The sequence below is a fragment of the Filicampus tigris genome, chromosome 8, assembly GCF_054856515.1.
Source record: "Filicampus tigris isolate MCC_2025a chromosome 8, RoL_Ftig_1.0, whole genome shotgun sequence".
NCBI lineage: Eukaryota > Metazoa > Chordata > Actinopteri > Syngnathiformes > Syngnathidae > Filicampus > Filicampus tigris.
Genome location: NC_141224.1, coordinates 12686209 through 12709225, shown reverse-complemented (window position 1 = coordinate 12709225; position 23017 = coordinate 12686209). Strand labels below are relative to the sequence as shown.

The window sequence follows — 23017 nt, the reverse complement described above, 5'->3', positions numbered from 1 at the left end:
GATGGCTGGACAATTTTTTTTTTTATAGCCACTGAACTTTAGGAAATGCAAAGGAATGGGTCTGGCATTCTGTGTGAATGTTTTAATTTAAACACATGGTTATTTGTTGTGTGTTTAATGAAATTTAAAAAAACATGCAATGCTAATATGATCGTACTAAACCATTTGATGAAAACTGAAACATTTGGAAAAATACCATTCAAACTGTTTCTGAACGTGTCTTGTCAATGTTTTGTTATTTGACAATGAAGACAGAGTACAAATTTCAATCATTGCAGTTTACATGTCACCCATATACTTTAACATAGTTCTTAGTATTACAATGAAAAGTGCCAAATGTAAAATACAAGACAATACAATATATACTCTATCTATATATCTATATATATATATATATATATATATATATATATATATATATATATAGATATATAATTAACATTGTAAAACAAGAAAAATCCTTAAGACTTCCCTGTTAAATATTTCTGAATGAATATAAGTTATCTACATTTCTAATTTGTTATTATATCAAGAGACCGAAGTATCAATTTAAATAAAAAAAAATGAATAAAGGAGTTGATGTTATAAACTTATATTTATGGATGTGAAACTTCAACAAAATATAAAAATGAACAGTACTACAGTTTTTTGAATCTTTTGATTCAATGAGAGTGATGGTTTTTTTCTTATTTTTTTAACCATCAAACGTAATTTTGTATTTTGTTTTTCACAACATACAGTATAGTTCCCAAGTTATTTCCAAAATGGAGCATTAACGTAGTAGTCAAATAATAAATGAATCACACTTTCAGGTTCAGTTTTACAAAATGAGCACAACTTGTTATCATTATCAAGAATCGAGGAACATCTGTTACTTAGTTGGGTATATTGTGCAGTATTTTTAAATGTAACCTGATTTTCTTTATGAAGAATTTAAAAGGAACAAGCCACGCCTTACTCCAATTAATATTTAAAAATTGAGCCTTCCAGAAAAAATACCCACGTGGAGATTTTATTTTCGTGTGCTGTCGAATGCGCTCTTCCATAGTGCCAATGACGTAAACTGCGTCTCACCCCATTGGCTCAAAACCCGGAAGTTATTAAAACGGCAGACGTCGTTTTGCAGATAGTCCCATTGCGACTAGCTGGGACATAACGATTACACTTCGAACATTTGGAAGAGGTTTTGGTTTCAGGACAACCATGGAAGAAGTGACAGGAGCTCAGCTCATTGCTGAGTCTCTTGTAAATCAGGTCAGTGGAATGCAACAACAATTTGGGTATCCACCGTCACTTAGATAGTTTAACAACTGTGTAATTTCCACTCACATTCTGAAAAATGGAATTTGTTCATTTATAACTCATTTGTTTTACGCACATCTGAACTCAGTATGATGCGCTTTGAGTGCCTTAATATGTGGAAAAGCGCTATACAAGTGAAAGACCAAGTTTTTTGTTTATATGCGGGTCAAAGTTCACTAACTGCAGCTTGTGAGTTCGTGCAGTATCCAGTAATCGCAGACACAGCTATTTTGTCCAAACATTAGAAATACGAACTCTTGAAAAGTCAACCGAGTTGTTACAGGTTCAAAAATGTATTCACATGTCTTAACTGTACTGGATTATTTTTAAGTAACGTTTCAACTTTTGGAAGAGAGTCCATTCATGTTAAGCACAGTACAATAAAATGAACTAAAATTTAAATAAAGAAAAAACAACTCACTTGTTAATGACGCCTGACAGATATAATGGAAAGGGAACAGGGAGACACACAAATCCAAAGAAAGGATTTTGGAGTGGACTGGTGTTATTGGATTTGCATACTGATGGTTAGAAAATAAAGACGATGAAAACAATTTTGGTTGAACTCCAAATCGTATATTAAGTCAACACAATAAAATAAATTACCTATATGTCCCAAGGGAAGAAAACAATATATTACATATTTGCCTATGGGACAGTGTTAAAATGTTGTACTGGTTATGACCCTGCAAGTAATCTTCAGATTTCCAAAAACAGATTTTCTTAATATGCGTATAAATGTCCCTACAGAAAGTGGTATACATGTTTGGGATTGTCGGTTTTCCTGTCATTGAAGTAGCCATGGCTGCTCAAGCTGCAGGCATCAAATACATTGGAATGCGCAATGAACAAGCGGTAAGATACATTGTAGTATATATTCTGCTCAGTTTCTATGAAGTATTGTGTTTGATCCAATCTTCCATACATTAGGCCTGTTATGCAGCATCTGCCGTTGGCTACCTCACTGGGAGGTAAGACATTGCCATCCGAATAAAAAAGCAACTGTTGAGTCAGTTTGATTCTGGACGGTTCTCTTCACCCAGACCTGGTGCCTGCCTGGTGGTGTCAGGACCTGGACTCATTCACGCTCTGGGCGGAATGGCCAACTCCAACATGAACTGCTGGTATGAATTAAAAAAAAAAAATGTCTATCAGTAATCCCTGCGAATAGCCAATACGAGACGAACTCTGCCGTGAATTGGATTTGCGTGTCGCTAATCAAAAAGAAGCGGGGGAACTCTGTACATTGTGAAGGAGCATTCTGAAATCAATTTTGCTTTCTCACATGGAGGCCGGTGGTTGTTATCGGGGGATCGTCAGATAGAAGCCAAGAGACAGCAGGGGCCTTTCAAGAGTTTCCGCAGGTAATAAAAATGTTGATGAGCATTTATACAGTGTATATTTGCTTCTGCTTGAATTCTTTACTTTTTTTTAGGTGGAAGCATGTCGCTTGTATAGCAAATTCTCTGCAAGGACAAGCAGTCTTGAAGCCATCCCTTCTGTGATTGAGAAGGTAACACACCAACATTGTCATGGATGTTTCCCTCACTTTATTTGATTATCTTAAATTGATGTTGAAAAGAATTGAGCAAACGTTTTAGTAGTTTGCTAATAGTACACTTTTCTCCCATTATTGTAGGGGATAGAGACAAAGCAGCAAGCAGAGACAAATAGCAAAAAATCTGCGATCAATTGATGGCCCTTTAGTAAGGTCTAAAATTGCCTATAGAGCCCACAACAAGGGTGCAAATCACTACTTTTTGTTTTAAAATCAACTCCTCAGCTCACTTCACCATATTTTTTGGGGCATCAAGATGGCACAAAATGGCACTTGATCACAAAAACAGCAAATACTGTAGATGGGTTTTTCAGCATATACCACAAGATAGGTTCTCCCCCCAAAAGTCTGTGAATAAGTGAATCCACAAATCATAAATTGTGAATATGCCGGGGAGCACTCATACGAATACATTCCTTTTTTTGGGCTGTACACAGGCTGTTCGCACAAGCATGTATGGACGTCCAGGCGCTTGTTATGTGGATATTGCAGGGGATATGGTGAATGCCAAAGTGGACCGAAGCAAAGTCAGGTTTGTCATATTGCTCTTGTTTGTCTGATGCTAGACACAGCATTTCGGCTTCCAACTTAATGTGTTCCTCCTGCAGAGTTGTCCCCTGTTGTCCGCCTCCTCCCGTTTGCCTGGCCGACCATGATGCCGTGTTGGAGGCGATCACTGTGTTGAAATCTGCTAAGAGGCCTTTGATCATAATTGGCAAAGGTAACATAAACTAACATTAAACTAAGTGCTTTATGTCTTACTAGGAGATCCTCCATTTCCTGGATGTGGCCCACAGGTGCAGCCTATGGTCGAGCGGAATCCGCCCTGAGGGACTTTGTGGAATTGAGCCAACTGCCATTCCTTCCGACCCCCATGGGGAAGGGAGTGCTGCCTGATGATCACCCCAAATGTGTGGCGGCTGCGCGCTCAAGGTAGTCCCCAATAATACCTTTCAGAGCAGTTACTTCAATACTGTGGCGATTATCTATTCAGAGTCATCATGTAAAATGTACAAATTGTTTTCATCCTAATCCTCTGTCAATTCCCTTCAACCAAAATAATTCTTCAAGCTATCCCAACACCACCAATTTACTAGCTCACAATAGGTGAGACATGGCTCATGTGGTAGAGTGGCCGTTTCCTAACCTGAAGGTTGTTGGTACGTTCCTCAACCCTTGTGATTTTTTTTTCTTTAAATAAACTAATGCAATGCAAGTAAAATTGACTCAAAAACTCTCCGAGTAAAATTCACTTCAAATTTATAAGTGAAAAAACTTTAATGGTTCTTTTCAAGTAAATAACTCTCCAAATGTTTTTCTGTGTAAAATTTACTCTGAATATTATTCTCTTCAAAGTGTACATTTTACTCTGTTTAAACTGGGACCAGATATAGTCTTTTTAGAGTAAAATGTACTCTATGAAAATTAATGTGTACTTGAATATCGTTCCTGATCCTTTCAGTCCCTTTATGACCAGAATGCACCATCTTTTTCATAATAACTCATCATATCTTCTAGTAGAGTATCTTTGGGATGTGCTGTTAGCTTAACATCCACTGTGTGATGCTATTGTGTTGATATGGACCAATATATGACCATGGAGCATGTATGAGCAATGTTTACAGCACCTTGTTTGAATCTTTCCTGTAAATAATTAAGCCATATCTATAAAAGAAATTTCTGATAAGGGACATAGCAAATAAGATGTACAAATATTTGTGGTACCATTTTGGGATATGTTATTACAGTGCATCGTTTGGATTTATTGAACACACGTATATTCTGAAAATTTAAATTATATACAAATGCGAATAAATGATTGGGTTTTGTTTGCTATCATCTTCCTGTCCCAACCCAAATCAAACCGGTTGAAATGCAGAGCTCTACTCCAGACTGATGTTGTGCTTCTCCTTGGAGCCCGACTCAACTGGATCCTCCATTTTGGTCTGCCGCCTAGATTTGACCCAAATGTCAAGATCATCCAGGTTGGTAATAACCAAAATAATGCTGTGCACGTTCTGTCTATTTTCCTTATTTTTATTGTACAATACTAAATTGCATTTTGAAAATGTGGTGCTGGGTCCTAAGAGAATCCACATTTAATTTCAAGGTGTACTATTAGTTTTGGTTGTTTATTATCGCAGCCACAAATGTCCGGGGGAGAAATATAGGAATCATGGCCTGCCTTGTAGTGCATTTCAAGGCTGTATGGTTACTTTGCCGGCCGCACTGTGTTGTATGTGCAGGTTGACCTTTGCGCTGAAGAGATGGGAAACAATGTGAGGCCTGCTGTTGCTCTTCTGGGGGACATCAATGTGGTCGTCAATCAGGTGCATAACGCTCAAACGCACACCTAAGTGATTCACTGATATTAGGCGCCAAAAGAACAGTTTGGATATTTTTGTCAAGTATTATGATCCTGTCTCCTTCAGTTGCGCGAGTGTCTTGTTAAAGATGACTGGAAGTATCCTCCTGACACAGAATGGTGGAGCACCCTAAAGGAGAAAATGGCCAGTAATGCAAAAATATCAAATGTGAGTTTTGCCCATTTAAAAAGAAAAACAAAGTAATCTTCTTCACAAAAAACAGGCTTGCTGTTCACCTTACAAACAGCATACAATTTTCTCAGCATAATAAAAATGGAATTGTAGCATTTTGGGGAAAAACAACTTCCTCACATTGACAAACTGTTAAGTCTCTGACTAATCTAACAAGCCTGTTTTTTGAAAGGAGCTGAGATTTGAACCCAAGATGTTTGCCTGGCAGATGCACTAACCACATCTTCAAACATATTGTCTCATTTATTTGGAGGATGTTTTCCTGAGCAAGGTTTCTGTGCTTCCTCTCATTCTCTACAGGCACTCGCTCTCCAGTCAACGATACCAATGAACTACTACACGGTGTTTCACCACATCTCACAGCTGCTGCCACACGACTGCATCATTGTCAGCGAGGGCGCCAACACCATGGACATTGGACGCACTATGCTGAATAACTACTTACCTCGACACAGGCAAGCAGTGCTTCATCTAAGGGAAGCTTTGTTGTGCAGTTGCGTGAAATGACCTTTGGACATGATCAAAATCTGAATTTTCTTTAATGGCCAAGTATGTCAAAACACGCAAGTGAAGTCCCACCAGTAATATAACAAAGAATGACACTATAAAGAAATATACATTTAGGATATGCTCTATACACATATGTGCAAAGTACAGAGAGTCATTAAGAAATATAAACTGTACATTGCTTCATAACTATGTATAAAGCGTACAAAAAATAATCAGGTTGTGAATTGATGGCATTCATATCCGGTTTTAATATTGTTTATAAAAAAAAGAGAAAAAAAGTGAGAAGTGATTAGCGAGTGCATGAGTGCAGCCACTAGAAAACTGTCATTTGCCTTCTGTTGTCATTCTGCAGTTACATAGTTAACAAGTGTTAGTCCAAACTTATTTCGTCTGTCGTGGTTATTCCTGATGAACATTAGGTTGGATGCGGGTACATTCGGAACAATGGGGGTGGGCCCTGGTTTTGCTATTGCTGCAGCTGCTGTGGAGAGGAGTGAAAATAAGGGCGCAAGGATTGTCTGTGTGGAAGGCGACAGTGCCTTTGGCTTTTCCGGCATGGAAGTTGAAACCATGTGCAGGTAACCAACTTTACTCACTTTCTAATGCTATAGATTTTCTGTAGCAACTATATGTAAACCTCTTTTTTTTTTAACAGGTATAGCCTGCCTATAGTCGTGATTATTGTGAATAACAACGGTATATACAGTGGAGTGGACCCTGACACGTGGAAAGAAATGGCAAAAATGGGGGATCTGACTAGAATGTGAGACAAAAATCAATGTGTACATTTTGTCAAAGAAAAAAAAAAAAAAAAAAATATATATATATATATATATATATATATATATATATATATATATACATACACACCCACTCATCCTTGTCTGTGCCCTTAAATGATCAGAGCGCCCCCCGTGACCCTCCTGCCTGAGGCGCGCTATGACCAGGTGATGACAGCATTTGGCGGAAGTGGTTTCTTGGTGAGGACGGTGGAGGAACTGCGTAACGCTTTGCAGCTCAGCTTGAGTGACTGGGAAAGGCCAAGTCTTATCAACGTGCTCATTGACCCTTCCTCAGACAGAAAGCAACAGGTACACAAACTCTGAAAATAGGTGAACATCTGTGACTTAGGCGCTAAATAGCCTACATAACCACAACACATTATGAAGATCTGCACGATTTGAAGGAGATGTAACCATCAGAACACACACAAGTACATTTTTTTAATAAAAAGGCAGGGTAGGGTGAAGGCTAGTCTAGATTGCCATTCCACATATGTCCTGTTGGAGGAAGTATTGCACTTTCTTCGGCCCATCTCCCATTCCAATCACTGCACACAAAATACCTTACATTGCTAGTTGTTGTAGTTGAGTGTTGACATTTTTGACACATCAAATCCTTCTAGTTTGACAATTCGTTCAACGTAACCATAGAGTGAATGAAGTTGCATTGATGTGCTATGTATTAAGAGTAGCATTGGTTTAATCCAGTAGTTTTCAACCAACCAAGGAAATTTCACTGAATTGGCCTAAAAGCTATTATTTTATTTACTTCAAATATTGTATATTTGTTCATCTATCTATGCCAGAAATGTAAAGTGACAGGCAGAGCAATTAAAAGCTCGTCCACTAGATGGTAGAACGTACAATGAACTTGTGTATTCACCTGTTGCCATTCACACAACAAAAAAAAATTGAATTTGCGTTCAACTAAACAGGCCCACATAAACAAGGGCTGCAACTCCGAAGCCGGTTGGAATTAAAATCAGCAGCATTCCACTTGGTGATTATTAAAGACCAATAAGCGGCTCAGTGTTTATTTGACTGCGATGTGTCCCTGAGCGCTAATCCTTCCACTCCACAGGTGCACTGTGGAGCTGCTCCTTTCCACTCACCATCCCTCAAACTCCCATCAACTTGACCCCTCTATTTCTGGTCCCTTATAATTAGAAAGCGGGGCCCTCTGTGTTTATGTTGAATGTATCCACGCAACCCTCTGTGCATGGTGGCATAGATACATTCAGGTGATGGAAGGTTCCATTGAGGCACTAAGCTCCATGGTTGTGACCTCCTTTTTGATTGACGATGGATGCCTGGCTGTCAGTCTTTTAGAAATAAATACAAATACTTACAAATTTCATCTATAATTTAGGAACAAACTTATGGTTTTTTGTCTGTGTTTCCAGGAGTTCCCTTGGCTGACCCGTTCCAACTTATAGAAGGAAAGTGAATCTTATTATTATTATTACAACCACTGGAAACATCATACGTGATTATTCCTTAATGACTGAAGGTTTTTCTATTAATATTTTTTGTGAGGGTTTGGAGGGGGGACTTTCCATGACGGCCAAGCAACATGTGCTAGTTTTTGTTTGTGGAACTTCACTACATCAGTGTCAGTTGGCTAATACATGCTCATGATATCATTTTTGATAATATGGTTTGTTTTGAATTGCTTGGAATAATTTAGAGCCCTTATTATGGAATGATGCATTAATTCAGAATGAAATGGTGTTCATCTGAATGTAATGTCATCATTACATGGGCAAAATCATCAATATATGCATTGCAAATGTGCAAACTAGTAACGTAATATAACGCCTGTTGTAAACATGAGAAGGGACCATCCAACATTAGGAAGTGCAGACTTTCAGTTTTAGTGTGCGGCATTTTACCATTTTGATCAGGAGTAAGGAATTTAAAATGAACTTCACCTTTTTATTCCCAAATTCGAGACTGCTCTCTAGGCTTACCTGAAGTCACAAATCCATCCATTCATTCTCGTCCGCGTATCTGTGGTCAGGTGCCGGGTGCAGCAGCTTAAGCAGGGAAGCCCAGACTTCCCTTTCCTTTGCCACTTTGTCCAGCTTCTCCCGGGGAATCCCGAGGCGTTCCCAAGCCAGCTGGGAGACATCGTCTCTCCAATTTGTCCTGGTTCTTCCCTGGGGCCTCCTCCCAGTGGGATGTGCCCCAAACATCTCTCCAGGGAGGCATCCTAACAAGGTGCCCGAGGCACCACATCTGTCTCCAGCAACGGCTCGACTCTGAGCCCCTTCCAGATGACTGAGCTTCTCACCCTATCTCTAAGGGAGAGCCCAGACACTGCTGAGGAAACTTGTTTCGGCTGCTTGTATCCAGGAGCTTGTTCTTTCAGACCCCATCTCGTGACCGTAGGCGAGGGTAGAAACGTAGATCGACCGATAAATCGAGAGCTTTACCTTTTTGGCTCAGCCTCTTCTTCACAACAACAGACCGATACGCTGCAGACTCTGCACCGATCGGCTTGTCGATCTCCCACTCCATTGATCCCTCACTCATGAACAAGACTCCAAGATACTTGAACGTCTCCTTTTGGGGCGGGATCTCAATCCCCGACCTGGAGAGGGCACTCCACCCTTTTCCGACTGAGGACCACGGTCTTAGATTTGGAGGTGCTGACTCTCAGTGAGAGTTGAAGATTGCATCTTATTTAGCTAACAGCACCACATCATCTGCAAAAAGCAGAGACGTAATCCTGTGGTCACCAAACTGGACCCCCTCAATGCCTTAGCTGCACCTAGAAATTCTGTTCATAAAGATTATGAACAGAATCAATGACAAAGGCGCAGGGCACCCTTGGCTGAGTCCAACCCTCACTAGAAACAAATCCGTGAAGTCACAAATGAATCAAGCATAACCATCAACTGATCCAAGTATATTTTCTATAAGTAATGAATATTTGACAAAGACACATATCAGTTCATTTGAAAAGTAATTTTAAAAGTTTGTAATTATATTTTAACATTAAATTCAAAATTAAAAAAATGCTTTAAAAGCATCTAGTTCTAGCTACTGGTGTGTAAAGCATTGCAGAAATGTTGAAAAATGTTGGTAATTGCAACTGTGCTTAATCTAGGGCAGATGTGTCACTCACAAACATTGCATTGGGGGCATTTATTAAGCATTGTATGTAATGACATATGCTCATGTTTTGAAAATGTTTTCATGCATTGCCTTGTCAAACCTTCTGCCCCGAACAGAACAGCGGTACTAATGATAAAAGTGATGCCTTCTTTTCACAGATGCACATGAATCCTAATACAGAAAAAAATATGTATTGTATACTTGCATTATTTTGATGTCAAAATGAGTTCTTATAAATATATCTGAATTCATATTGATTGCAGTTCCTTCACTTTTATTGAAATATATTTTTTGTCTTTTTCCAAGACATTTCTTTCCACACGTAATCTATACTAGAGCAAAAAATAGAATGTTATTTTTATTAAGAGAGAGAATATATTCCCAGATTTATTTACTGCTCAAACATTCACCTAAAGAGCACCAGCGGAAAAAGCAGACCATTTATTTTGTAGGACAGTCCAGGCAATAAAACCAATGTGGCCTGGAGTAAATGGATACTACAATTGCTCAGGGGTGGCTTGGAAAAAAAAACAAAACAAAAAAAAAACATAACATTCAAAATAGCCTCAAAGCCAGCACAATAACATGTGAAAGAATGTGCTAATGCACGTAAGATCTTGTAGTAAGGCAAACGTTGGGCGAGTCAGTGTTCAGTCCCCCCTCGTGAGCGGAGTGGAAACAACAAAGGCACCCCCTGCAGTAGTAGAGATCTAATATTGGCACCCATAAGCAGCTGGCAGGCCGCCTTCTGTAATTTTAGCGCACACGGATGCGGAGGAAAGGTTTAATGGGCATTGGTGGACATGCCCCCCTCGCGAGGGCGTAAAGACAGCAGAGCGCAGAGGAGAGGGAGAATGGGGAGGTGAAACGCAGACAGGAAGGCAGAGAGTAAGAGAGGGCTGCTTTTGCTTCACAAATAAAGTCGGCAACTATGAGCAGCAGCATGACTCCTCTAGCACATGGATTTTATCTGACTCTGTGCTTTTACTATGGCCTGGCCCACTCCTCTTTCCTGGACAGCTTTAGTTCATTCCCAGCAGGTAAGCCCGTTGTCATTATATGCATGTTTCTCTGGGTGTGCAAGCATGCATGCACAGGTGTTGAAATGCCCGGGGGAAGAAAATCAAGGTGCAGCGTAAGGAAGTCTAATGCAACTTCAGATAATAAGGCTCATTTTTCATTGACACTCAGTCAGAGAGATATTCAGCCAACTCTTTATTTTTGGTAACTTGCAGTGATTCAGACTTGCTTTGTATTTTGTGATATTTATATGGGAAGGGCAATATTAGAAACAGCTCTCAGTAAGATGCGGAGCTGAAAACAATGTAAATGTTGATTTAAGTCAACTGTGTCAATCGAGAATGAGCATTTTTACCTGAGCAAAAGTTGACTTGTTTATGTACATGTTTCGGATCTTATTCGATGTGCTTGTTACCGTGTACCTAGTTAAGTGGTCTTGTAAACTACTCTTGTTGTCATGTTGTTGTTGCCCATGAGGTGGACTGGAAATGCCTCTATAAATAGCCAATGCAGCGGTACCTCATGTCTGCACCAGGAACTGTTGGACGGGTGTCACCATTTGATAGTTTGCACCTGTTTCCTGCATGCTAACTGTTTGTGCTTAACCCCCTTTGGGATTGCATGTTTGCCACCAGATGTTGCCCATGCATGTTCACCAATGAATCCCTCCTTCAGCTCCGTACAAAAAAAAAAACAGCGTTCATGTATTGTTGTGACCTCTCCTCAACGTCTTCCTCCTTGCTTGTCTTTGCACCTTGCACAGTGCTCACTCCCCGGGAGCAGCAGAGGAGGTTGAACCCATGCTGTTTAGTGAGTCCGCCTCCACCCCCCCTCTTCCCTCCACCCCCTTCTCTTTGGCGCCGCCACATTCATGTGAGTCCAAGTCATGTGACCGGCGTCCTTTTGAGGAATATCTGACGTGTGTCAATGTGGTGGTGTCCTTGGATGATGTCCAACCGGTGTCACACACCCCTCCAAGTCACAGAGATGGATAGATACATGCACACATACAGTAGATAAGAGATGTTGTGGTATGCTTTGGATCATATCTTTCAGTGAGCGTCAGTCAAAGGTTATTTGAGATATTTTGATATTTTCTTCCATCAGAATGGTGATTCAGAGTCTCCACCTGAAGGTAAAGGTTCCTCCTGTGCCCGTGGTCCCCCTGGACCCACTGGCCCCCCTGGACCTCAGGTAAGAGCTTGCAAAATGTCAAATTGTCATTGTCAGTCTACATGTATCGGTAAGCGTAGACCTGACAGAATTTTAAGACTCAATGACAATGACTCATTTGTAAGAACATTTAGTCAGCCTACCAAATCTCGCAAAGTTTATCTGGCCTGTTATTCAAAGTTGACACAGGGTTTAGACCGGTGTTTCCCAACATTTATTGAACCGAGAAGACACATACCGGTATTTTACATCAGATAATATCTGTCGCGACATCACCACACAAATGTGTCACAATAAGTGGATACACAGGTTAATGATGCGCCGTCCGCCATCTTGTGGAAGAGCATTTTATTGTTCTGCCTGTCACCATATGTCGCTGACATAGATAGTCAAATGATGATACATTATTTGCAGTGAATAAGTCATTTTTGGACCAATTAAATGAAGCTGTATCATTTCACGCGCACACCTGAGTGACGGACTGGTTAAGAAGACCATGGGCTCTCTTTTTGTAGACGGCGCATGTCCACTCGAGGGTAAAAACTGGCACATCTTGACTTTCATGCAATTGCAAGCCTCCTTTAGTGTGTTTGGGAATTTGGCAGACCATGTCAAGCTATGCTGGGCGCTCAGAGGCCGTTTTCTTTGACACCCCGGCGAACCTGACAATTTGATGACAGAAAGCAGACTAAATTTAAGACCAGGTGAAACCAGGTCTAAATTGTGGCACAGTTGGTGCAATGTGATTTTGGTGGATTTGATCGAGGTGCAGACAGATTATGGGCTCCACGGACATGTGGCATGGATGTCTTTGTATTTCATTCATAAATATAACGACATAACAGCGTGCGTCAAACCGTCATTGAGACATTGTAGAAATCAATTAATTGAACACATTATTATTATTATTAATTAATTTAGTTAGTTAGTTTGGATCATCTTTAATGTATTTTTAATTTTTTTTTTTTTTTTTTTTGGACATTCGCAGGAGTTTTTTCCAAATCATGTCCAATATGATTTAAAACAAGGGTGAGGACTGAACAGGTGACATGTTACTGAGGTCTCCAATTTGAGAAAATCCTGGAGAGGAGACAAGAGGGGAACTCTCTCATACATGGAACACAGCAGCCCATTAACGCTCTGCATTTAGCCACAGACATAAATAGCCTTTTTCCACTGGCGGCCCGCAGCGCACCTCATGTCATTTTTTTTTATACTTGTTGAAGAGTTGTCTGCCTGGAAAGGCGCACTGGCTTGCGTACATTCCGGGGATTACCACCCTAAGGGCGTGGCCATGTGACTACATGGGAGATGGATGCTTATCAAGACATTCAGGCCGATTTTTCACCTGATTCTCCTGACATGATTATTCAATGTTTTGCTGCGGCCGAGCACCCTGGGCTGCCTCAGCAGCATCAGGGCCGCGCGGAGCAGGCACTTTTTCAATCAATTGCTGTCACTCAAACTTTAATTAAGACTGAAGCTCGCATTTCCACCAGCAGACTTTTTACTTCCACATGCAGACTTTACGCATACACTGTAGACAGCGGGGATGGGGATATTTAGAGATGATGTCTAAATAACGCACACCTCCCATCGGATTAACTAGACTAGAGGACTTAATGGGATCTTGAGGAAAAATAAAGAGCAAAAATAAACATCTTAAAAATCCAAAAGTGTATATTTGTAGAAAGCTGGAGAAAGAAACAAAGCAATTCAAAAATGCAGACTTACTGTTGTTAATGGTGAAATTATGGTGACATGCCTGTTTCACTTTAAACGTTAAATAACGTTGTTTGGAGCCTACAATTGAAATGTGAATGTTGGGTCGAGTGTAAGTACTGTATTATGTGCTAGAAAATCTTAGTGGGCACCTCAGTATAACAACAACCATAACAACAGTAAATTTTGCTGTCCCACATTTTGAAAAGCTCTACAAATCGCTAGTTCCCTGCATAATCGCTGATCATTACTCACAAATTCAACTATTTATCTTTTCAACTATTTAAGTGTTTTAGGATCATAGTTTGCGTTATGTTGACAGGTCAAACTATTTATATGGGAAATTATAAACATTTTGGGTCAACGGTTTTTCGCTGTTTGCAGCAGGATTTGGTGCCAATGCCAAGCAAGTACAGGGGGATTACCGGTACTGTTTATCCTTTTATGACAGTGGTTTTTGTTTTTCATGTTTTACAGGGTCCACCAGGATTACCGGGTATTGGAGGATCCAAGGGAGAAAAGGTAAGGAGATTTTCCTCAATGACATTCATGCCACTCAAGATCCATGATCATATGCGCTCATTATTTTTGTGAGCTCAATTTGTCTTGGCCTGCAGCCCAAGATGCTGACAGATGCTAGTTTGGAAATGCATTAACGGCGTCTGTCCTTGTCCCTCCTTCACATCCTGTTGTCAGGGAGAAATCGGAAGACCTGGACAAAAGGTGAGCGTCTCCATTAATCACCAGTTATTCTGCGCTAAATGGATTTGCACAAAAATGGGATTCAATGTCAGTGGCTGCTTTGTGACCAAGCGCAACCTTGACAGGAGACAGTGCGCATGCAATAGCCGTTTGCGAAAGATGCTGAACTCACGTACGGGGGGGGGGGGGGGGTCCTTATGCCTCAAAGTCGACCACTCAAAGGCATTTCAGACCGCGTGCGTCGTTGTAACATGACACGAACTGAAGGGCACGTGTGTGTGTGTGGGTGGGCGGGCGTGTGTGTGTGTGTGTGTGTGTGTGTATGAAAGCGCAGGTGTTTAGTGTGACCACCAGCGGAAGAGTAAAATTCGCAACGATCACTTTGTGTGGGCCAGTGGGAGAGATTCAATGGCGGGTGGTCTGAGCGAGCAGCATTTGCAGCACTGCAGTGCAATTTAGCTTAGTGCTCGGAGCCAGGTCATAAATCATTTTATTTCCCACAAGCACCGGCTCCTGTTCTATACACAGGCTATCATTTAATTAAATAGGGCAAAGTGACAGCGCTCGTTAAAGTCAGTCCTCCCCTGCGTGTACTCCTGCACATGACGGATAAATACGGTTGCCAGAAGACTGACAGCCTTTGCAGCAAATACTCACTAGCACTGAGATTTTATTTCTCTTGTATTTCATTGTACAGGTTGAACGATTAGCTTTCACTCACCATAAATGTCCCGATTTAAAAGCGGAACAGGCTTGATAAGGTGTTTGGTTCTTAAAAATCATGTCCCCCATCAGGGTCGGACTGGTCCCCCCGGACTCCCCGGAAAGCAGGGACCAGTTGGATGGCCAGGACCAAGTGGGCCCAAAGTGAGTAAGTCAGATCTCTTCATGTAGATACTGTATGTTGATGTTGATGTGCAGGAATAAATTCAATCTATTTTGCAAACAGTATTCTACAATTGTTTTATCGCAATTTCTATGATTAGTTATAGGGAAATTAATGATCAATTCATCTATTGTTTTAATATTAATTTTAGGGGGGGGCAGTATAGTGTTCTAGTGGTGACCAGATCTGCCTTATAGTTCTGAGTTTCAGAGTTCCAATATAATGGATGGATGGATCTTGAAACTCCAGCTTCCTCCCACATTCCAAAAACATGCTTGTTAGGTTCAGTGACGACTCTAAATTTTCCGTAGGTGTAAAAAATAACAATTGTGAATGTGAGCGGTCGTTTGTCAAAACATGCCCTGTGATTGGCTGGCGATCCGTCCAAGGTGTAACCGTCGTCTGTTGAGATATGCGTCAGCTCACCTACGACACTAATGAGGACAAGTGCTATAGAAAATGGATAGATGGAATTTTTATGTGACGGACGCCTCTCTGAATGTTCTCAACTCTTGTTTCCGAGCCAATGCTGTACTGAGTAGAATAAGAAGAGTGGACTGTAATGGTTGTATTTCAAAATCTAGTGGCTGACGCCATGTACTTGGTTTTGACCACAAACTTGCCAAAACTGCATTCCATTTTGTCATTTACAACATTTGAAAATAGGAGTTATCCAAAATTACACACAAAACAATCAATGTCATTATTATGCCCTTTTTATTTAAATCATGTTGGGGTTTTTTTTTTTTTTTTTTTTTTTGCTATTATCATTTTTCTATGGTCAGGGAGAGAAAGGTGATACCGGCCTAATGGGTTTACCCGGCGGGAGAGGACCAATTGGACCCAGGGTAAGAAATGGATGCATTAACATTTGTCAACATGTCAACTACTTTTTCTCAACATGCACATACAGCAATGATGCTTTTTTTGTATTTCAGGGTTTACCTGGGTATAAGGGGGAAAAGGTAAGTGAGCCCCGTCATTGTGATGATTGACAGTGGGAGGGTTTTTACCGTATCTTTGCTTCATCAGGGTTCACGAGGGGAACACGGTCAGGCTGGCTCCAAAGGTGACAAAGTGAGTACATAATCAGGATTTTGGTTGCAAACATTGATGTATGTGGACACATTAGATACAGAGAATTTTACGTTGTACTCTCTTATATTTTCAGGGGGCAATGGGATTCCCCGGAATGCTGGGACAGAAAGTGAGCCGCACATTTTTCAGACAACTGTATTTATTTATTTTTTTATTTTTACGTATTAATTTTGGTGTAATGTTTTTTTGTTTTTTTTGTACAGGGTGAAATGGGTCCAAAAGGAGAACCTGGCGTTTCAGGAAACAGAGGACCCACTGGTCGACCGGGCAAGCGAGGCAAACAGGTAACCTGCCGGCAATAAAAAAATGTCACAGTAAAAAATTTAAATACATGTAAATGTAAATACAAAACTGTGTATGCAAAATTAATTTTGATGTTTTAATTATTCAACAACATAATAAGTCATTTAGATACAGGTATAGGCAAAAAAAAAAAAAAACAAGTTTAGTAATGTTAAGCTCAAGAAAAGCTTTCAATTTTGTTTTTTGTTTTTGCAGAACTCAGAACTGTGATATACAGTATATGTGATAGAAATGTAAGCGCAACAGTGAAAACAAACATGAAACACATTATATTCTGACTGCCACACAGTCGTCAGTGTTCTGTGATACGTGGCCGTCAAAGCAGCAGTAACAGTGACATACTGTACGAAGCATTATCACGCAGTCACCTTAGCAGCAATGCTAGTGCCGCATGAGATGAGCCCTGATTGGTCCTTCAAAACTGTGAACCACTAAAGCATGTTAGCCAGGGTTGATGTGGCACTGACTAACACTATTCTGCTGTTGTATCTACTTCAAAGGATTACATAGCTAGTCTTCTGTTCATGAGTTGTCCCGACTGCTATGAATAGAATATGCAAATATGCATGAGAGTTAGCTGTGTATTTTTGTCTCGTGTTGCAGGGAGTGAAAGGAGACTCAGGGAGTGATGGTCCAAGGGGACCTGCAGGGCCACAGGGATCTCCCGGGCTTCCTGGTCCTCCCGGTCCTCCTGTCACAGGTGACGACTTTGACCTCAGCTGCTTTTGCGTATCGGTGCAAAGTGACACATTGCTCAGTCGGAGACGGACGGGCCTTGCGTCTGACGCTGGCATGCCCTCCGCTGTGGCGGCGGGTGCGGCCAAACGCCCTGTCAGCAGAAGGCAGCAAAAACTGGCGTAAGCGTTTGTCTTATTTAGTGAGCAGGAATCTAATCTCCTGAGGTGAGGCAAAATGCTTGCGTCATGACGTCACGGGGGCTGGAATGGGAAGAGAGGCTTCTGTTACATTTCTCCGTCACACACTGTATTAGTTCTCTAATGTGCAAAGCAATTCACAAATGATCCATTTCTCTTGTGTCACTGTGTTCAGGATTTCACATGGTTGGAACCAAAGGTGCCCGCGGGCCACCCGGGCAGCCTGGACACTGCAGCTGCAGCTCTCTCAGTGGTTCTCTATTAGAAGATAATCACTCCAGAGGAAAACCTCAAAATCTCAAAGTACCTGCGGTGAGGGGAAAATACTCCTTTTGCACTGAAAAAATGTGTTGACTTCTGATTGATTGATAGGAGGTCTCTGTTTTTGTGACTGGTGCAAATGTGGCGCGGCATGCAGTCTAAATCTGCGCAGAGTTGGGTTAGACCACATGTTGGTAATTTTGCAGACATGTACAAGCCATCTTATTTAAGAAAGGCAGGTTTGCGCTGTTATGGGTGTGAACAGAGCCGATGTCGTTCTGAGACATCTGTGCGGTCAAGTATGCGCTGGTCCATGCGTGACCTGTACATTGTCGTTGCTGCTATGGCAACAGATAATATAAGTGGAGTGTCCTTATAAAATACAGAATAAGCTGATGATAAGCGATGGCGACTTAAATGTGTCTGTGGACCTCATGGATCTATCCCCACCACTGATTGCTTGTGTTTCACGAAAAATGATTGCAAATCTCAATTTGTTTTTTAACCTGGTTAAATGAAGGTCAAAGACAGAAAGTACAGTATGTCGTAGTAATCATTAGTATCATCCAAATGTAAAGTGTCCATCTTTATTTCAAATCCATCGCAGAGAGTGTTACATTAATCTAGTACTTTTCGCAGAATATGAATTTGTATGCATTTCATTCCAATTATAACGAAGATCTTCCATTATATAAGCTCACACACTAATAACTTAAGATAAAAATACTTTTCAAAATGAAATAAGTATTCACTAACAGGTTTTGCCATGAGATTGTTTTGACACAGTTCACAATATCACAGTTTAATGCATGTTGGCTGTCTCATGGTTTACTATTGAGCAAAAAGTACTACAACCCATATACAATTTTCCATTACTGTACAGGCGCAATGTTTCACACGTTCTCCCCACGTCTTTTCCGTTCAGATCTTTGTGGTGAGCAGCGAGGAGGAGCTGGAGCGTCTTCAGACGGAGAACGCGTTTGCATTCCGTAAAGATCAGAGGTCTCTCTATTTCAAAGACACTGACGGCTGGTTTCCTGTTCAGGTATTACTCCAGTCTACAACATCTTTCATTCTCAATCTCTCATATTTTTTTTTTTTGTCAAATCATGTTCGACAAGCATCTTTTCCATTTGTTGCTCAAGTCTCTTAAACTCTGTAAAAGACTTTCCCATTCCAGATGACAGCGTTCCAGTCTATGGAGAACCCGCCTGATGACGACGGTTACTGCGGCGACGGCATCGTGCAGCGTGAAGGCGGCGAGGAATGCGATGACCTGAACAAAGTTGTCACTGACGCCTGCGTCAGTAAGTTGTCTTTAAGTATTTAGAGGAAGTTTAAACGTCGCAAAATTCAATCAAAGAAGTGTGGCACGTTTGAAAATTGCTTTCCATCACATTGCGACGTTGATTTGAATCCGATTAATTGTTCAGCACTTCTAAAGATGTATCGTGTGACTAATAGAAAAGAAAACATGGAATGCCTCAGAACAGTTTTGGCAGGACAATGCCATAGCTATTAGAACTTAAGTGATTTTGGTTATTATCAAGAAAAACGAAATGAAAGAAATGGCTGCATATAAGCTCTTAAATGAAGTTTTTATGAGCTATTTTTTGTTGTCATCGCCATGTTTGTCCAAGCAAATGTACCTTTAGTTGTACCAGGCGTTTGAAATGAACTAGAAATTGAAGAAACAAGGGTGGTGGGATAGTTTTTTTTCCATGACTCTAGATAGATCAACAAAGATACATTATGTGTCGTAAATACATTTTCGGTCCATCTAAGAGAAGTTGAGAAGAGAATTTCCCGCAAAACACCTGTTGATGGATCACGATGCACTTGCTGCGGCACATATGGTCTGGGTATCACAAATTACAGTGTATTAGATCTGCAACTCCGTGTTGGTCTTTTTCACAGAGTGTAAACACGCAGTGTGCGGCGATGGATATCGCCATGAGGGCGCTGAGGAATGTGACGGGAAAGACTTTGGCTACCAGACGTGTCATTCATATCTGCCGGGGTAAGCGCGGCTCACTGCACGACGACAAAAGCAAGACCTCCGAAACTCTAACTTGACCACATGGTCTGAAGGAAGTGTCCTCTTATTATTTGCAGGTCATACGGTCACCTGAAGTGCACGCCCTACTGCGCTATCGATTCCACAAACTGCAAGTACTTCACCTGAGTGAAACGCTGGACATTGCGTCCGGGAGCCTTTTACGTGGGACACAAACTGGGAATATACTTTTCATGCCAAATCAAAGAACAAAGACAGGGAAGACGCAGCAGATGGACTGAAGCGAAGCATATACTGTAGATAACTCCCGTGTACTGCTGCCGCATTGAATCCCTCGGAGCGTCGCTATAATATGTGGAGGGAAAATTTTCACCCGCACGTCGGAAACAGCGAGACAGCTGCGCTCCGTCTTAACCAGCCGGATTTAAACCCGGCCTCCTCATCACGCCTCATTGGACACGAATCTGTCTGTGTGGGCGACAGATGCGTGCCAGCCGTGCTGAGAGACTTTGGCAGGGGCATCATAATCTTTACCCAGTTAATATCAGAAGAAGAAAAAAACAAAAAAAAACACACGCACACATAGAAAAAATAGAGCTGGGCCGAGGCCTCTGGTATTGTGCCAGTGCAGCAGAATTTGCATGAGGTTGGCCATCTTCAAGCATGTATCACTTGACCTCTTACTGGTTTCCACTTTGTACTCTTAACCTCACTTTAACATAACCAGGGATGTAATTCAGTAAATATGTTCTCGCGCTATTCCAATGAGACTGTTACACACCGCACCGGCAACACAGGTGGTGCTTCGCTACTCGACACACACATTTGGTCACATATCCAAGTCCAAGAACAACTCTCAGGAACAAACAGGTCGCGTTGATTCTCACAAGCATCCTCCTTGGTTTGTAGAGGCACACAGGAAGCGCAAGAAAAAAAAGTGTCCGGTGTTCCCCCATTCAGTGTGGGGAGACCCACCGGCGATAAGTGAAAATCTGTGATTATAGAGAGACCTAAAATATCCACACAAACACACGTCAATAATAATTTTTGTGGGGGAAAAAAGTGAAATTTCCCACAGCACACCTGATAATCTCTCATGGCACAGCGGTTGGGAAACAACTGGAAAAAAAAAACGTTAATTTAGTTTGCAATTAAAAAAAAAAAAAAAAATCAATCTCTCATATTTGTTAAAACTTTCAGTATGGCCTGACAATAGCACATTAAAATATGTGAAAAAAATTCCTCTAAAAATCCTACACTTGCGAGCACACATCACAGGCACAACCCAGCGGCCTCACAAAAAAAAAAAACTTTTAGTGCTTTAGCAGAACTTTATCACAAATAAGGTGCTTTCTTTGGGTAACAAGATCACAGGTCCATGCGAGGCCATGGTGGTGTCTCTGATTGGTTGTTTTTCCTCGGGCTCAGTAGTTTCTTGCCAATCAAATTAGTGGCACAAAATAGGGCCAGAGAGGCTGATTTTTTTTTTTTTTTTTTTTAAAGATCGTTTTTTCATTTCAGTCAGGTCATACTGACAGTTTTAACAAATCTGACAAGAGATGATTTTTCTTTTCTTTTTTTTAAGCGGCAAACTCCCCCTTTAAGCCTTAAAATACCGCTCCCACACACTGTAATCACACTGAAACTTATTTAAACACACCTTTGAAGACATTGTAAAGGTATCGCAACACACAAAACAAAACAAGATGTTTAACAGAAAAACCTGCAATATAGTGGGGGATTACACTAATATACTCCTATATGTGAAGGCTTGAAACTGTTATGTCCTTAAACTCAGCGCACAGGTGAGGCTGGAATAGGCCGTAGCTGCTAAATAGGCAATTAAGCTGTTCTATGGTCCTTACTGTATTTAGTACTCTATTACCTCGTTATCCAGTCTTTGTGTCTTACAGTCCCGCGAGCGTGTGTAGATGTGTAGGGCGGCGCAAAAGAAAGGAATTAGTCGACATAAGCTCCCTCCGTCCATAAGCTACCGTTGCCAAAGGAGACGTCTCCTCACTCCTTGTAAAACGTACAAACATGACTGTTATGATGTTGTGTCCGCATGCACGTGCTCATGTGATCATTACGGCTTTTTTTCTTTGTGTAACTCTCATCAGTGTAGCGGGTGTCTTAAGAAACGTGTTGCAGAGTACAGTAGTCACGTGACACAATGTATTAGGTTCAAACACACCGTGCTGAATGTTCCCGCCTGTGGCTTGTGAGCTTTGTCCCATACTGTAATGTGCACAACACAACGCGCATGTGGTAACTCTGTAAGGCTTTATATGAAGTGTAGTGAATGCGCTCTGACTGGAATAGTGAACAATCGTGATGTGTTGTTACTCTGATATGATTTATACGGATGTTCAAATACAATACAATAAAAAAAGAGACTTCAAAAATGTGTCAAGCTGCTTTCTGTCTTGCACTTTAAAAGAAAAGCCATTCTTATATATTTGATTCCATTTTCTATACCACTCACCCTGGTCACATTGACTGGACGAAAGGTGGAGTACACCCTTGACTGGTCGCAAGTCTATCACAGGTCACATGTAGAGACTGACAACCATTAACGCTCACACTCACAATGAACAATTTCAATGAACTTAACATGTATGCTTTTGGCATGTGGGAGGGTGCCGGAGCAGAAAACCCAAGCCACACACAAAGGCCAGGTCTTAGATCCGAACCCGAGAAATACGAACTGTTACCGTTTAAGAAATAATTTACATCTTCATTTTCAGTCACACGGAACAGCAAACATCACAAATTCTTGTGCATCAATGGGAATTGGAGTTGCCTCATTTTAAAATGAAGATATATGACAAATCAAAGTAAAGGTTGAAAATGATTGTTTTCTGTGAACAGATGTGGTTTGATGCAATAATTCCTTGTTGATTTAAAAAAAAAAAATTTAAAGTATACATTTTGAAAAATCTGCTTCATCTTTGCTCTTTTCCTGAGATTTAGGGATATTTGGCTTTTGGTTGATTCTCTAGAATCACATGTATAACAAAAATGCCACTTTACATATGGACTAAATATGTGGATAAATTCAAAATACATGCTATTATTATTTTTAATTCTGGATTATACATTTTTCACTGCATGTGTAAAAGACCCACTA

The 23017-nt window shown here is 40.9% G+C and overlaps 2 protein-coding genes across 6 annotated transcripts; both read left to right on the top strand.

Annotated features, from left to right (window-relative positions):
- Positions 1–1111: 1111 nt before the first annotated feature.
- hacl1 (2-hydroxyacyl-CoA lyase 1) lies at positions 1112–10081 on the top strand. Of its 2 annotated transcripts, XM_086037963.1 has the most exons (17): positions 1112–1254; positions 2053–2157; positions 2233–2273; positions 2346–2426; positions 2594–2666; positions 2738–2815; positions 3298–3392; positions 3469–3581; positions 3658–3793; positions 4740–4845; positions 5107–5190; positions 5293–5394; positions 5719–5873; positions 6348–6506; positions 6584–6691; positions 6833–7019; positions 8114–10081. In XM_086037963.1, the coding sequence occupies exons 1-17, from the start codon at positions 1204–1206 to the stop codon at positions 8144–8146; spliced, it is 1707 nt and encodes a 568-aa protein (XP_085894089.1). In that variant the 5' UTR covers positions 1112–1203; the 3' UTR covers positions 8147–10081. The 2 variants fall into 2 exon arrangements, with proteins under 2 accessions (XP_085894089.1, XP_085894091.1); XM_086037965.1 differs by lacking the exons at positions 2053–2157; positions 2233–2273.
- A 148-nt stretch (positions 10082–10229) lies between these two features.
- Positions 10230–22286, top strand: colq (collagen-like tail subunit (single strand of homotrimer) of asymmetric acetylcholinesterase). Of its 4 annotated transcripts, XM_086037968.1 has the most exons (17): positions 10230–10870; positions 11614–11723; positions 11958–12044; positions 14223–14267; positions 14442–14468; positions 15243–15314; positions 16119–16181; positions 16272–16298; positions 16366–16410; positions 16505–16540; positions 16635–16715; positions 17338–17434; positions 17785–17921; positions 18796–18915; positions 19036–19177; positions 19788–19890; positions 19986–22286. In XM_086037968.1, exons 1-17 carry the CDS (start codon positions 10762–10764, stop codon positions 20053–20055), a joined length of 1371 nt encoding a protein of 456 aa, XP_085894094.1. In that variant the 5' UTR covers positions 10230–10761; the 3' UTR covers positions 20056–22286. The 4 variants fall into 4 exon arrangements, with proteins under 4 accessions (XP_085894094.1, XP_085894095.1, XP_085894093.1 ...); XM_086037969.1 differs by lacking the exon at positions 11614–11723; XM_086037967.1 differs by having other exon boundaries at positions 10230–11723; positions 19051–19177.
- Positions 22287–23017: the final 731 nt, after the last annotated feature.

Bases quoted from the DNA above. Each gene is read 5' to 3' on its own strand.
- hacl1 (XM_086037963.1), top strand. From the start codon at position 1,204: ATGGAAGAAGTGACAGGAGCTCAGCTCATTGCTGAGTCTCTTGTAAAT. The intron at 2,667-2,737 runs GTAATAAAAATG...ACTTTTTTTTAG, and splicing joins CCTTTCAAGAGTTTCCGCAG to GTGGAAGCATGTCGCTTGTA. The intron at 3,582-3,657 runs GTAACATAAACT...TGTGGCCCACAG, and splicing joins TTTGATCATAATTGGCAAAG to GTGCAGCCTATGGTCGAGCG.
- colq (XM_086037966.1), top strand. From the start codon at position 11,472: ATGTTTGCCACCAGATGTTGCCCATGCATGTTCACCAATGAATCCCTC. The intron at 16,541-16,634 runs GTGAGCCGCACA...TTTTTTGTACAG, and splicing joins CCGGAATGCTGGGACAGAAA to GGTGAAATGGGTCCAAAAGG. The intron at 16,716-17,337 runs GTAACCTGCCGG...CTCGTGTTGCAG, and splicing joins CGGGCAAGCGAGGCAAACAG to GGAGTGAAAGGAGACTCAGG.